General features: G+C 31.3%; 3 protein-coding genes across 3 annotated transcripts; 2 read left to right on the top strand and 1 right to left on the bottom strand.

The window, feature by feature from the left end:
- The first annotated feature begins 3,413 nt into the window (after positions 1-3,413).
- Positions 3,414-4,957, top strand: LOC110621689 (protein STRICTOSIDINE SYNTHASE-LIKE 11). The gene is made up of 3 exons (XM_021765971.2): positions 3,414-3,769; positions 3,906-4,175; positions 4,271-4,957. Exons 1-3 carry the CDS (start codon positions 3,462-3,464, stop codon positions 4,743-4,745), a joined length of 1,053 nt encoding a protein of 350 aa, XP_021621663.1. The 5' UTR covers positions 3,414-3,461; the 3' UTR covers positions 4,746-4,957.
- Positions 4,958-7,902: 2,945 nt separating this feature from the next.
- On the top strand, positions 7,903-9,767 carry LOC110629980 (protein STRICTOSIDINE SYNTHASE-LIKE 10). The gene is made up of 3 exons (XM_021777238.2): positions 7,903-8,176; positions 8,338-8,607; positions 9,191-9,767. Exons 1-3 carry the CDS (start codon positions 7,926-7,928, stop codon positions 9,663-9,665), a joined length of 996 nt encoding a protein of 331 aa, XP_021632930.1. The 5' UTR covers positions 7,903-7,925; the 3' UTR covers positions 9,666-9,767.
- A 2,269-nt stretch (positions 9,768-12,036) lies between these two features.
- Positions 12,037-16,375, bottom strand: LOC110621261 (protein MIS12 homolog). The gene is made up of 7 exons (XM_021765468.2): positions 16,066-16,375; positions 15,864-15,921; positions 15,331-15,450; positions 14,089-14,181; positions 13,770-13,908; positions 12,421-12,552; positions 12,037-12,299 (listed from the first exon to the last, which is right to left on the bottom strand). Exons 1-7 carry the CDS (start codon positions 16,185-16,187, stop codon positions 12,238-12,240), a joined length of 726 nt encoding a protein of 241 aa, XP_021621160.1. The 5' UTR covers positions 16,188-16,375; the 3' UTR covers positions 12,037-12,237.
- Between the last annotated feature and the right edge of the window lie 258 nt (positions 16,376-16,633).

The following is a 16,633-nucleotide window of genomic DNA, read 5'->3' as shown; positions in this document are numbered from 1 at the left end:
GCATGACCTCAGTACTGCTGCTCTCTCCCTCCCGATTTCTCTTCTTCCCTCGGCGGCCCATCCGACCTCCCGTTCCTCCAACAATCATGTTGATGGTCCCACTGGATCCATCGTTCACTGGTCTCGTTCCTGTTCTCCTCGGCACCTGAACCGCCGGACTGGATTGAGGCTTTTGTCCCTCTGATTTCTTTACAAAGTTCTTGAGGTGCCCCCTCTTTATTAACCTCTTGATCTCTGCTATCAATTGGAAGCAGTTGTTGGTATCGTGGCCATGCGTCCGATGATATTGACAATATTTGTCAGGATTCCGTTGGTCTGCTTCCGGCTTCATAGGTTTGGGCCACTGGAGGAACTCCTTATTCTGGACAGCCATGAGCACTTCGGCTCTGGACGCATTTAGTGGAGTCGGCTTCTCAGGGACCCAAGGGGGAGGCAATGGCTCAGGGACCCGTGGAGGGGGAGGCCTTTGATCCCTTCGCTCCCAGGCCTGCTTGTACGGCTCGGGTCTCTTGCCGTGTTTCTTTTCGTGTTTCTCCGGCCTCCTTTCTTCTGAGGCTTTTTCTTTTCCTGTCATCCTTTTGGCAAATCGGCTTGTTACTAAGGCGTCATCCTACCTTATATACTTCTCCGCTCTCTGCATCAGCTCGGCCAGGGAGGTCGGAGGCTTCCTGCTTAAGGAACCGAAGAACTCAGCAGAGGTCGTTCCCTTTTGCATTGCCTCTACCGCCCTTCCTTCATCGAGATCGGGAATCTGCAGGGCCTCCGTATTGAAACGAGCAACATACTCTCTGAGTGATTCACCCTCTCTCTGTCATACTGTCTCCAAGTAGCTCGTCTTCCTCTCTGCTGGCACCCCGGCTATGAATCGACTGATGAAGCGAATGGCTAGGTCTCTGAAACTTCTGATACTTCCGGCCTCAAGGCTGTTGAACCACGCCCGCGCTGGTCTCAAGAGCGTCGTTGGAAATACTTTACACATTAAGGCATCTGACAAAGTTTGCAACTCCATGAAGGTCTTATAGTTCATGACGTGCTCCCTCGGGTTACCAGTTCCATCATAAGCCGCCATTGATGGCATCATAAACTTCTTAGGGACAGTCTCTTGCTGCACCCACTTTGAGAAAGGGGAAGAAGTAGGCAAAGACGTTTGGCTTTGGTCTTTCTTACCTAGCTCGGCTAGGAGCTGTTCTCTCAATTTCTTCAACTTTTGGTCCACCTTCTCGTCTTCTGGGCTGGGTTTTTTCTCCAGGTGGTATTCCTCCTCCTCTGCTTCAGTTCCCGTCCACCCGGTTATTTCGGCGGAATAGTTATCCACCTCCTCATTTTCTATCATCTCTCTCGCCCTCCTCGCATGGATTCGGGCCTCCGGTCCTTCCTCTTCGCCGGTTTTTCTTCCTCTTTCTTCAGTATCGCGGCTGCTGGTTTGAAGACGGTCAGGTGCAGGTCGGGGGTCATTGGTCTGAGGTTCCTCTACAACCGGGAGTGTATTTACTGGGGTGTTGAGGCCTCTCTGTTGCATTATCTGCCCCAACCAGTGGGCGGTATTCTGTAACTGGCAAGCCATGTTTTGAAGATCCTGGTTAGACAAGGTAACAGCGGGAGCATTCCCTGCCAAACTTGGCGAGGGATTAAGAGGAACAGGTGTTTGGTTGTTTAATTTCGTAGGACTAGAAAAAGAGAATTGTTGCCCCTCTTGGGCAGAGCTTAGGTCATTTGGGATGTTAAGGTTACTTTCTTGGTGATTAGCCATCGTGGATCTCAGTGGGTTTTGTTAAGAGTGAAAACTCCGGTGATGAAAAGATCTCCGTCGTTTCCCACAGACGGCGCCAATTGATGTTCTGAGATCCAATAGAATAGGGTTTTACAAGGGTTTTAGTATTGAAGAATAAAGTTTGGCCTATCTCTCTAGAGGGGTATCCCTTTTATCCTTTCTTTCTGCTTGCTGGTGACGTATAACGGCTCTCCCATGATTGGGCCACGCGTCTCTGCCATACAGATATGGGCGTACGAGGATATCAAGTGCCTGCTCCATGCGTAACAGCCTCTGATTCTCCCCCGTGCGTACGCTCGAGCGGATCTGCCAGGCTGTATGACGAGTCTCGTTCTGAATTCTGGGCTGGGCCGAGAGCTGGGTTGGACGCTGAACCCAGGAGGAGAAGGAATCCATTGGAAGGTTATACGGGCTGGGCCGATCTCGATGAGGAAGAATCTGGTGGAGTCCGGCCTCAGGGGTCTGATGCTCTGGGCTTGTTTTGAGAGGGCGTGCGGGCCTTCCTTTCATGGGCCGTGGCCATAATCTAGGCCCAGGATTGGGGGTAGGGAAATCCAGCGGTCATCAATATTAATTCTCAATAACTAAATTATATTAATAATATAACTATAATTGATTGTTTAAAAAATATATTTTAACTTTATTAAGATTAATAAATTAAATATATATACAAATTAAAAAATATTGTTATTGAAACATATCACTATTCCATTATCTTATAGTCATTTTTTAAAAATTGCAATATAATAATTTAATATTATAATAATTATCTTAATTTTAATATATTTATTAAAAATTATATTATCTTTCACGTTAAAAATATTATAATAATTATTTTAAATTTTTTTTTCAGAATTATCTAATATTAATTTGGATTTATTAATTTAATATTTCTTAATTACAATCCATTTTGATGTTCAGTAAAATTTATTAGAATTGTATAATTAAAAACTACAATTTATCATTTTAGTTAATAGTCAATATTAATATTTAATAATTTCTATTAAAATACCTAATATTTTAATATAATCACTAATCACATTTACACTTTTAATATTCTCTTATATATTTCATTTTAATAATTTTTTTAAAATTACATAATAATTGAATGTGTTATTTTAAAATATGAGATAAAATATTAATTAAATTAAAATTTTAAATAATAATAATAATTTCTATTTTTAATCAATTAAAATATAGAGAGCTATTTGTAATATTAAATTTAACTATATTTATTTATTTTTTTGTCAATTTCATGATTATCTCACTTCTCATATAAATATATATTATTATAAGTTAGGGTGTGGGAACTCTCATTAGAATACATTAAAATTGAGCTTAGTTTGAATGCCGAAACCTTTGAATTGTGCTAAAATGAAATGTTGACACGCCATCCAATTGGGAAAGTCAAGTATTAAGGGCTTGGAAGCATCCTCATGATTTATGTTGAAAAAGATTGTGCTCCTAAAGATTCTATTCTTGAAAAAAATATTATTAAGAGAAGCAATTACCAATCTTAAAGGATTAGATTTATATTCCAGCCTAGAGGAATTTCTTGATAAACAGAAAAAGTCAATGGTTGGAAATTTTTAATAGAAAAACAAAACCTTACATGTTCTACAGAAAAAAAAAATTAGAAAGTGGATGACAAGTCATTTTCTAGCCATTAATCTATAAGTACAGTAGAGATATGCAATTCATGTATGCTTCTGAAATCATGAACTCATATAGCTATCATCTTATGGATTCCATAGCTTTACAAAAGCTTCTCATCATTTTTCTTTTTAGCTTCTTATTTTTCCCTTCTTTTATTCTTTCACATGATCAGAAACAGAAAATAATAAAGCTTTACCTTCCACCCTCTGTAGCTGGCCCTGAGGCAACTGCTTTTGATCGTGCCGGTTTTGGCCCATACACTGGCGTCGCCGATGGTAGAGTCTTCAAATACGTCAATCCAACTGATGGGTATGTTGAATTTGCCACCACTTCTTCCACCAGGTACCTATACGTACTACCAAAGCACTTGATTTAGCCATTATCTCTCTTTTTATGAGTAATTCTTATTTGCACCCTGCTTATGTATCCAACAAATATATTAAATGCAAATCAATTAAATATTGATCTTACCCTTCAGACCCAAGCAGCTTTGTGATGGGAATTCTAACCGTGCAATTGAACCAAAATGTGGACGACCACTAGGCTTGGCATTTTATCATACAACTGGACATCTCTATATTGCTGATGCTTATTTTGGACTTGTAGAAGTTGGTCCCCGAGGTGGGATTGCTGCTTCGATTTCCAAATCTGCAGGTGGAGTTCCTTACCGAAACCTTAATGCCTTAGACGTTGATCAGAAAAATGGAGTAGTTTACTTCACCGACCTTAGCACCAAATTTCAGCTAAGGTATGACAGTTTTCTTTTTCCTTTTTTTTCATCTCCTGCTCTTAATTTTACGGTAGACCTTTGTCACCGCCTGATTTTTAATGGACAATTGGTAGGCAATTCAATGATGCATTACTCAGTGGAGACCAAACAGGAAGGCTACTGAAATATGACATCAGAAAGAAACAAGCAACAGTATTAGCCCACAACCTTGGGCTGCCAGTGGGAGTAGCAGTAAGCAAACATGGAGACTTTGTGATTGTTTCAGAGTACGTTCACAACAGAACCCTGAGATTTTGGCTTACAGGACATAAAGCTAAAACAACAGAAATTTTCACCAAGTTCCCTGGAAGACCAGACAATATAAAGAGGAATGCAAAAGGGGAATTCTGGATTCCTGTCACAAGTGTAAATGGGAATCCAAACAGAACAGTTGCTTGGAAGCTTGATGAAGATGGCAAGTTGAAGAAGTCTTTTGATTTGAGAATGGTGGGAAATCCACTTCCAATGTATAGTGAAGTTCAAGAAATTCATCCTAGGGTTTTTTCACTTGGAATTCTAAATTTGAACTACTCTGGAATTATGTATTGATTGCATGTATTTGCCACTGTTAGAACCCTCATATTTTGATGATGTTCATAGTTTAAAGGAAATTCCATGTGAAAACAGGAAATGAAATTCAGAAAAAAACAAAAGAATGCATATTTGAATTTCTCTAAATTATTTTCTTGAGGTGATGTTTCAAGATTGAATATTCATGGGAGATGTACAAGTTGGGATATAGCACTTTGTTGAATTCCACTGTGGATTTAGAATAGGATAACGTGCACTTCTCTTCTTCACTTGAGCTAAATTGTGGGCTGGCTTAGATCTAATCCAAATTTATCATAGTATTGGATCGATTTAGATCTGATTCGATTTGATTTAATTCGATTTGATCGATTTTAATTTTTAATAACTTTTTTATTTTTTATATTTTATATTCAGTATTGTAAAATCTAACTGGAGTATTTTAACCTTAATATGATCTAATCTCTCTATATTATTGAAAATAATATACTATTATCGCATTTGATTCAGTTTTTTTTTATTTTTTCTGATCAAAATCTAATCAAAATAATTAAAATTTTTTAAATTAAAAATTAAATCAAATCGAAATAAATAAAAAATCAAACTAAATAAAAAATCAATGTAAATTTTTAAATTAATTTAATTCAATATATTTTTTCAGTTTAAACTCACCTCCGAGTATTACTTCCAATGGATACTTTGCTCCTGGAGGCCTGAAGCTACTACCTCCTCTGCACTAGAAGGAATATTTTGCCAAAGAAGTCGATTCCTTTATGTCCAAATGCTCTATGCTACAGTACAATTTTTTTCCTTCAACTCTTGTTCAGAGGATTGCCAAAGTGAAGTCGGAAAATCATTGCAACTGATTAAAGAATTTAGCTAAAGCCGTAACCCCAAGATTTGCCAACATGTTTGTGAATGGGGACAATTCATAAAACATGAGCACAACTTTCCTCTCCTCCACAATAGAGACACCTAGCATCAACCTCAATTGATTGGTCTTAAATTTAGCTTAGTTGGCAAGATATCGCAAACAAGTCACCGCATGAAATTCTTGAGTTTTGAAGGCATGGAGATTCCAAATTTTTTCCATCCTCCAGAAAAATTATAACGGACAAACATATTATCAGAATGGACCGCAACATAATAATTTCTTTCCCTGCAATAAATTTAATCATATCCTTCGAACTGATTCAAATAATTTTAAATTTATTTTTTATTTAAATTAAAATAATTAATTTAAATTATTTAAATAAATATAAATTTTTAAAATGTAAGAGACAATATTTTTCTTTAAAATTTATTCTACTATTACTAATTCAATAATATTTATTTTCTGTTACTAAATTTACATATTAAAATGATATCAAATATAGTAATGGATCGTAAATTAATAAATTTCAGTTCATCAGTAATTTGTTATTAATTTAATAATATATTTTGAAATTTATTAATAAATTCACAAATAATTTTAATTTTTACAATTTTAGTAATGAATATCAATCTAATACTAACTTTAATAACATTTTTTAATTCGTTACTAAAATCTATTGCTGTTTCGGTATAATTTTATACTTTATTTGCGATATCTAATCTCCATTTATGTAGAAAAATACATGGTCAACAAATTGTTTTAAAAATTCAAAATTATATATTTGCTTTTTTTTTCATATGAATGGAAAACATTTATAACATATATTAATTAATTAAATTTAAAAATATAATAGGATGGAATGTAGATTCAAATGGAAAAATAATTCAATTAATTAAATTAATATTTTTAAATAATAATAATAATAAAATTGACCAATAAAATAAATATAGTTAGTGTATTATTAATTAAATGAATTAGTAAAATCAGTAATAAATGCAATCCCATACAACATTTGAAAAAAAAAAAAAAGCGAATTTCTAAGAAGTAAAGAGAATATTTTTTTTTCTCTAAAGTTTAACGGTGGAAGAATTTATTATTAATTTAGTAATATTTATCTAAATTTGTTACTAAATTTATAATATTATTCTAATGCTCTCAAATATAGCAACGGATTGTAATCTAAGAGATTTTTACTAATATGTTATTAATTTAATAATGAATTTTGAAATAAATTAAATAAATTAGAAAAAATATTATTTTTATAATTTTAATAATGGATATCAATTTAATACTAAATTAAAAAAATTACTATCTAATCTTTGCAATATAAAAAAACACACTAATTAATTTTTAGATTTTAAAAACATCTCTAAAATTTTAAAAAATTACTAATTAGACTTTACATTAATTTTACAATTAAATATTTCACGTTTCTCAAATTTTTTAAAAAAATTATTAATTAATCCGTCTATACGGAAACATTTTAAATTTTTTATCCGTCCATATGGGAACATTTTAAACTTTTTTATAATTCTTAACAGATAAAATTAACAGAGCAACTAACTAATAAATTTTTTTAAAACGTAAAGGCATTTTAATTCATTTTTTAAAATCAAGAAATCAATTAATAAGTTTTTTCATACATAAAAACTAAATAATAATTTTTTCAATTAAATTTAATACCATTTTAAATTCGCTCCGAAAATCTATTGCTCTATTAGTAGATTTTTATACTTTATTTTATACATCTAATCTCTATTTATATAGAAAAAAATACATAGCCAACATATTGTTTAAATTAATGAGGTATTTGCTTTTTATCATATGAATTTATAACATATATTAATTAATTAAATTTAAAATTTTAATAGGATGGAATGTATATTTAAATATTGTGACCATGGTTTAAAAAAAATTACCAATAAATGTTAATGTAGTGGTAAAACTCAAAATACTTTAAAACGAAAAATATAACTTAAATTTTTGAAAAAAAAAATATTAAAAAAAACCTTCATTAACTTTTTTTTTTTTTAAAAAAATTTAAACTTAAAAAATCGTGTTTTTAAAGATTCTATTCTTACAAAAGGCATTATTGGAAGATCAATTACAAATCCTAAAAAGAATTAAAATTTATGTCGAAAACATAGGGGAATTTGCTGATAAGTTTAAATAAATAAATGATTGGAAATTTTTAATCAGAAAAAGAAAAACTTACATGTTCTTAAAAGAAAAGAAAAAAAAATTGAGAGGTCATTTTCTATCCATTAATCTATAAATGCAGTAGAGATCTATGCAATTCTTGAATAACTCTAAGCCAAAGATTTGAAATGGTTTCCATACCTTTGCAAAAGCTCCTCTTCATTTTTACTCTCACCTTACACCCTTCTTTTATTCTTTCACATTATCACAAGCAAAAGATAATAAAGCTTCACCTTCCACCCTCCGCAGCTGCCCCTGAGGCCACTGCTTTTGACAGTGCTGGTGTCGGTCCATACACCGGCGTCGACAATGGCAGAGTCTTCAAATACGTCAATCCAATTGTTGGGTATGTTGAATTTGCCACCACTTCTCCCACCAGGTATTGAATATTAAAACACCTAGATTAGTCACTCTTTCTCTTTTCTTGTGAGTAATTCTTATACGTGCCTGGCTGTACGCCTCTCGTAAATGAATATATGGCATTTCCGTTCTCCATTTATTAAATGCAAATAAATTAAACATTTTGATCTTGCTCATCAGGCCCAGGCGGCTTTGTGATGCGAATACTAACCGTGAAATTGCACCAATCTGTGGACGGCCACTCGGTGTGGCATTTTATCATACAACTGGACATCTCTATATTGCTGATGCTTATTTTGGACTTGTAGAAGTTGGTCCCCAAGGTGGGATCGGCACTACGATTTCTAAATCTGCAGGTGGAGTTCCTTACAAAAACCTCAATGCCTTGGACATTGATCAGAAAAATGGAGTAGTTTACTTCACCGACGTTAGCTCCAAATTTCAGCTAAGGTATTATAATTATCATTTTTTCTATTTTCTTTTTTAATTACTATGATATGAAATTACTATTTAATTCGTAGAATATAAAAAATTCATTGATCAGTTTTTTAATTTTAAAAAATATATTAAAATAATTTTGACGTTTTAAAAATTTATTAATTAGTTTTTTTTTTTAATTTTAACCGTTAAATATTTTACTATAAAATCTCTATAATTTTGAAAAACTTGTTAACTGTTCTCTCAAATTTAAAAAATTACTAAATTACTAAATAGAACCGAATCGTAGTCGATCCTGATCTTAAAAAATAAAATTTAATAAAAAGACTTTTTAAAAATTTAATAATTAAGCTTAATTAAAATCAAAATCGAATCGAAATATGAATAGTAATGAAGTACAACAGAACCCTAAAATAAAAGTTGAATCAAAATATGAACCGAATTGAAATCCAATAGAACCCCAAAAGACAAAATTCAATTCCTTAAACCAAGTCCACTTCATAGTTGTGAAAATAAATTTAAAACCACTACTTGATCAACATGATGTTAATTTTCCTTGCTAAGATAATTGAATCAAACTTTTTACAATTGGCAGGCAATTCAATGAAGCATTACTCAGCGGAGACCAGACAGGAAGGCTAATAAAATATGACATCAAAAAGAAACAAGCAACAGTATTAGTCCACAACCTTGGGGTGCCAGTGGGAGTAGCTATAAGCAAACATGCAGACTTTGTGCTAGTTTCAGAGTATCTTAACAACAGAACCCTGAAGTTTTGGCTTGCAGGAGACAAAGCTAACACAACAGAAATTTTCACAAAGTTCCCTGGAAGGCCAGACAATATAAAGAGGAATGCAAAAGGGGAGTTCTGGATTCCTGTTACAAGTGTAAATGGAAATACAAACAGACAAGTTGCTTGGAGGCTTGATGAAGATGGCAAGTTGAAGGAGTCTTTTGATTTGAGATTGGTGGGAAATCCAATTCCAATATGTAGTGAATTTCAGGAAATTCATCCCAGGGTATTTTCACTGGGACTTCTGAACGTAAACTATTCTGGATTTATCTATTGATTGCTAAGTAGTCTGTAATTAAATAAATGTGCAGCACATGTATTTGTTAAAACCCTCTTTTGATGATGTTCAAGTTTAAAAGAAATTCCATGTGAAAAAAGAGAATAAAAATCAGAAAAAAAAATGCCAATTTGAATTTCTCTAAATTATTTTATTGAGATGATGCTTCAAGAATGAATATTTAGTGGGAGATATATACAAGTTGGGATAGACACTTTCTCTTTTAGAAAAAAAAAAATCTATAAAGTTTCACTCCCCTGTATTTTATAAAATCAAACTTTTTAATCATTTTTCAAAAAAAAAAAACCTTTGAATTTTTATACTATTTAGTCTGTAATTTTAATTATATATATTATTTAATTCCTATAATTTTAAAAATTTATACTATTTAGTCTTTATTATCAATACTAAAATAGATTGACTCATAGTATTTTTTTTTAAAAAAAAGGAAATACGCAATTTGATTCTTCAAAATTAAAAAAAATTAATTTTATAAAATAAATTAAAAAAATTTTAAAATACAAATTAATTAGCGAATTTTTCAATAATTTAAAATCCTGACAGTAATTCTGTCTATTAATTATTAATATATCAATCTCTTTATTTTAAAAAATTTTTAAATTTTAATTCGGCTATCCATAAGCTAAATTCCTGAATATTTAATTCCTCAATTTTATTATTTCTAACACTTTTGTCCATTTATTTTTTAAAACTATCTAATTAAAATGCCTTAAAAAATAGTAATGATTGGATATCATAAATGTAATCAAAATGATTTATAATATTATGCATTTATATTTTTTATATGTAAGAATGAAAACTTTGTATGCACTTAGATTTCTTAAAAATTAATTAATATTTTTAAAGCTCATTAATTTAGTATTTTTATTTTGATTTAGTCGAACCGAAAGTCCTTCAAGCAATATTTTTTTTATAAATAAAATTCACTACAAGAATAAAACCATTTATTTATAGAAAAAAAAATTAACGAATACAAATGTGAAATTTTGATATATTGTTAAGAGTATTTTAATCATTTCATAAAAAATAACGAAAAATTGATAGAAAACTAGATAGAGTAAGTAGTATTTAGTTTAAATTAAAAAAATTGACCAAATCGAATTAATTTAAAATTTTAATTTAATTTTTAATTTTAAAATTTTCACTTATTTTTGATTTAATTCAGTTTTGATTTGAAAAAATTAAAAAAATCAAATCGAGCCTATTGGTGTTAATAGTATATTATTTTCAATAATATAGAGAGATTAAATCATATTAAGGTTAAAATATTTTAATTAAATTTTAAAACACTAAAAATAAAGTGTAAAAAATAAAAAATTATTAAAAATTCAAATCGATCAAAATGAATTGAATCGAATCAAATTGGTTTGATCAGTTTTTAATCAAAATCAATTCAGTTCGATTTTTATAAATATTAAAATTTAATTTCTAATTTATTCAGTTCGATTTGATTTTGAACTAAACCGACCGAATGCTCACCTCTAAATTAGATGGATTTTTAATTTGATGGTCCTAAAATATAGGAACTAAACTGTTAATTTTTAAAAGTTAAGCATAATTAAAGGACAAAATATTAATTTACCCTTAAAATACAATGCACTCAGAATCCATAAGACCACCTAAAAAAAGGAGAGATTCATCTCTTTTAACCAAACGAATACAAAGTTCATAAGGATGCATGTCTTTTTGAAGAAAGTTCAAAAGTTGAAAGAATATTTAACAACAATAATTATGAGCTTTTGTGTGACACATCAAGAGTTATTATGGAATGTGAACTAATGTAACATGATAAGGTAATAACTTATAGACGATTAAAAAAGCATAAGATAAATTGTTTTACTTGTGATATGGAGAAGACAACTGTAATATTCACACTAAAGACATTATCTATATGGAGAAACTTATGAAATTTACATAAAATATTGAAATATATAAGGAGATGAAGCTTTTGAAGGATTACAATTGTATAATCCTGTATCATATTGGAAAAGTAAATGTGGTGGCTGATGATTTAAGTAAAAAGACTTCTCGAAGTTTGGCACATATTCAAGAGGGCGGATTAATAGTTTGATTTTCAAGTACAAAGAAAGTGATCTATAATAAAAAAAAAGGAAAGTAAATTTATCTTTATACAGCGGAAAAAGTAACATCAATCACAAATGATAAACGCATCTAGAGCATTGATCTATGTGGATCCTATCCCATGTCATATCAAGCAACAACATCCATGTTCCCCCCACTATATAATATTTCATGATTGAGGTAATTACGAGTTATATATATATATATAGATGCATGCATGCATGCATGCATGTATGTTATGTGTGCATGCGTGCAGCACGTGGGTGTCTGTCTGCATAACATTTCCACTGTTCATTTCCATTCAAAGACAACACAGGAACCAGTTCAAATCATAAGAAATATTCTCTACCAAAGATAATTAAATGCCCACAATTTTCATGCCAAATATCTACTGAAGTAGTAGATAGCACAGGAGAAAACATACCCATAATCTCATACCCCACAGCAAGTCTGGCCAACATGTGAAAGCTCATATTTTCTTTAAATCACCAAGAAACTCTTGAAGATCTTCCAACTTTGCACTGGAGAGGCCTTGAAAAAAAAAAAGGAAAGCTATTACACTATAGAAACAAGAAACTTCCAATCAAAAGTGCAGTGAATTCTTGGGCCATCAAAAAAGGCAATCTCGCTGAAGCGTAGAGTTTACTCTTACCATGAGTTGATGTCAACAAATCTCTGTTTGGATCACAAAACCTTTTGGTTCTAAGGTGGTCTGCATCTTCAATCCTCCTGGTCCTCAGATTCTCTATCTTCGTACGAAGTTCAGATGCAGTTCTCACCATCTCTATGGCAAGAAATTATTGAGTAAATATCAGCAGAACTATAAATTATTGGGTGAATTACAAAAAACATCCATGGGTAATTACACTATTAACAAGTCGATACCACATTTTCAGAAGCTCATTAAAAATCCCTACATTTTGATTCTGTAAAAACTTTGACATTAGTGCTTGAAGAAAAGACCAAAATATCCTTATAGAAGAGGGATGATTTAATCTACTTTTCAAAAGTAATCTGACAATAGTGTTAATTATGATAAGATTTTAAAACTAATCGATCATTTAGCTGAAATTTAAAAAATAGAGTATATTAAAATATATGTAGAAAATGGATAGAATGACTAAAGCATCTAAAGTAATCAAAACTTAAAGGATGTTTTAACAAGTTCTCAAACAACATAAATCAATAGTGGTAATGCCCACTACCAAGAGGTGAAATGGGATAGCATGAATTCCTTCTCTTCTATTTAATGGTCTCGAATAAAAACTTTGAGTATGTAATATCTTTAAAACTTGGGAGGAAGTTTTTTGTCCCTTAGTGCATCTACTAGGCGCAAATCTAGAATAATCAGGTCAGTGAGCTTCAAATATCTGTTGATTTAGACCAAAAAAAGATAGTACTAATATCCAGGGATATTTTTGTAAATCACCCTAAATTGTTTGATAGTTTGTCCTTCAACTGTATTTCCTTAATTATCGAGCAGCCAAGATCACAATATTTGAAAGGTCAAGCCCCTTTATTGGCCAATATAAGCTATAGTCAAAAAGATGAGTTACTTATTTGTTCTAAAAGGCAAGCACTGAGGTGTACATTATTTGATTATAATTGAATAATTAAATCTAACCAATGAAATTTGGTTTCTCTGGGAATAACATATTCACTTTGGTGCAATTTTCTATGATAAATCTCAAATTTTCAGTTTTCAGTAACCATTTTGATTTAGCAATCAAACAAACCAAAATAATCAAGTTTTTATAATTAAAATATTATAAATTTCCTTATTCCTAATATAGAGATAGCTACCTGGTCTCAAAGTGCTAATTAGTTAAAACTAAGTCCTCAAATACCTCATATCTTCACAATTCATAATTTTGCTTGCATAAGTAAAATCTGTAAAATTCTTAATCTTCTTTCAAAAGTAATTTTACTTTATACAGATGCCAAGTGGTATAATTATCCAACCACTCAAACATAAATACAGTTAAATACTTAAACTATTACCTTCAAGCATGTCATGTGCAGAGTTTTGCTCATACAGCTGAAATGCTTCATTGAGCAGTGCAGCACAACTATCATTGGAAGCAGACTGTCTTTCTAGTGCTTGAATCTCCCGATTCATGTCAGAGGATTCCTTCACAATCTATAGAATGAATTTCCAGAACAAGGAAAGTCAATTTGAAATAGAGAAAAAAATAATAATTTTGGAAAAGAAAACACATAATCACATGCAGATGGAAGTTCTTAGAACATAACTAAAAGTCTAAAACTCAACTCAAGCAGTTGGAAGTTCTTACAATACAATAAATCAAATTGTTCTTACTGAAGTAAGTCTGTCTCTCAAGGAATCCAATTGTGTGTCCAGATCCAAATCACAGAGCACATCAGGGCATGTCATAATTTCATCCAATGATTCCTTCCAAGAAAAATATATATATGCATATGAAAAAAATGTCAATGATGAGTATAATAAACACCACCAATATTTGGTAACAGAAATTGATTATGGAAAATGTGATTTGTCTGTGTTCTAAACAAAAAGCCTACTGCCAAAAAACAACAACAACAACAACTGAAAGGAATAAATAAGAGATCTTATATTATAGAAGATTCACTGGAGAATTGATAAGTAGCACCTTGTATATATTAGATTGTCTAATTATATGCATTCCCTCTCTACTGTTCTGTTTCAACTTTCATATGCGCCTTGCAAACACCATTATATTTTAATATATCCAAAGTACAGATAATGTAGCATCATGATTCACTAAAAAATCTGGCAACTGACTTAAAACATTACAAAATCAAACCCATCAAAAAAAAGCTCATCACAAATTATAAAAATCCTCTCATATTTCTTCATTATTTTGTGTGAAGCTTCTTCTTCCAAAATTGCTCAAAATTTTACCTATGTGATAACTTGCATCAATTTTCTCATTTAATTCACATGAATGCAGCATTTTCCATTCCTCAATTTGAAGATCTGTGTCTTCACCATAATACTTATCTCTCAAGGACAACTAAACATCAAAGAGAGTCATTCTAATACCACTCAAGTTCTATATCCATATTGGCATAATTACCAGTGACCAACTTCAAGCAACAATTATATGAAAGCATACAACAGCCGTCTCTCCTGTACAATATATGTAATTAAGCATCAACTTCTAGAGTTCATGGATAAAAAGTTATTTTTCAATAACTGCCACAAAACTGATCTACGAAAAAGTTGAACTTCCTAGAAAGGACTTGATGTTTTGACCTTAAAAACAAATGGCTGATTGATCTGGAAAGAGAAACTAAGGAGACAAATATTGCTTACAAAACTTTGGTATAAGAAGCTAAATTGCAACTGCAGTATGATTAGCAAGTTGCAATTACTACAATCTGACAAACAGAATTGAGGCAATACAATAACTAATTAATCAGAAAAAAATTAAATGAGAAAGAATATATATGAAGACTAAAAATGAATTATGAAAATGAGTAATAGTTAATAAATACATGTGGTGAACAAAACACACTTGGATGAAGAGAAACCAAATGATTAACAGAGGGAACATACACTTTTTGGTAAAGAGAAACCTTGAGGAAGGGCAAAACAGTGGCGAAGACAGTATTCCTGCCACATACCCAGTCTTCTTCCCACCTTTGATTGTATTACATTGCGAATATGATCAATGCCCTGGAAAACAATGAAAAAACACAAGCACCAGGCAGTTAGCACACAACAAGAAACAATGATAAATTTTGCAAATAGTATTAGCAATGAATAAATGCCCACAAAAACACCTAACAATCAGCAACTGGGCAAAGGCTAGACGTTAAAATTTTAACTTTAGCAACGATTATAGTAGATTTTAATATATACCCACTTCGTTGTTTCGCTTAAAATGAGTACCCAACTGGGAATTTGCAAGTATCGTTAACTAATGACTAGGCTTCAAGGGAGAAGAGATGGGCGAAGGTCAGAGAAAATTACAATATTTTTGTTTTTTTTGAAAAAAAAAAAAAAAAAAAAAAGGCACTGCAAGAAACAAATATGAAGGCTTACCTTAAATTAAAGTTGAGGAAAAAGAAAGAAAGCAATAAGTTTACCTGGCTTAAATGTTGAGATCTATCAGTGTCCCCGGCGTTCAAAAGAGTCGAAGCTTCTCTGCAACAACAAACATGAACAAAATTACACAAAGAAGCTGATGTAAAGTATATACCAAAAGTAGAGAGGGCAAAAGAAAATTAACAGAAGGGGGGAAAAAGAAGTAAAATCTGTATATAGGAAAATGTGAAACGTGAGACTTACTGATGATAGAAATCGAAAGCGTCATCAAACAAATTCTCGACAGTGTTAAGGATTTCGTTGACGACAACTCGGGGTTTTAGATTCAGAGATTCGAATACTGCCTCGCTTTCACTGCCTTCCATTGATTAATAACCACTGAATATAACCCTAAATCCTTCAATTTCTCTGTCTAACGAGGAAGCAGAAAGAGGAAAGCAAAAGCGGGGGGCGTTGATATATCAGAGTTCAAATTGAAATAATGCAAAGAAGATGTTTGATAATTTCCCTCCAAAGAGCGTCGCTGGTGGACAGTAACTTAGAACAAAATTCAGTGGGGGAACGTTTGGATTGGAGCGCCCATTTATTTTAATGAAAATTACATTTTAGCTCCCTATATTTTTTAAAAATTAATTATTTTATCTTAATTTAAATAAATTAATTAATTAATCCATATCATAAAAAATAATTTTTTTATCAAAGCATAAAAAATAGTTAAATCACCATCTTAAGTGTTTACTTTTTAGATTCACTAAAAAAATATTAATTTAATTTTATATTTTATATTTTAAATTATAAAATTAAATATTTT

This window comes from Manihot esculenta, chromosome 1 (assembly GCF_001659605.2).
Source record: "Manihot esculenta cultivar AM560-2 chromosome 1, M.esculenta_v8, whole genome shotgun sequence".
Lineage (NCBI taxonomy): Eukaryota > Viridiplantae > Streptophyta > Magnoliopsida > Malpighiales > Euphorbiaceae > Manihot > Manihot esculenta.
This window is presented reverse-complemented; position numbering and strand designations above follow the sequence as displayed.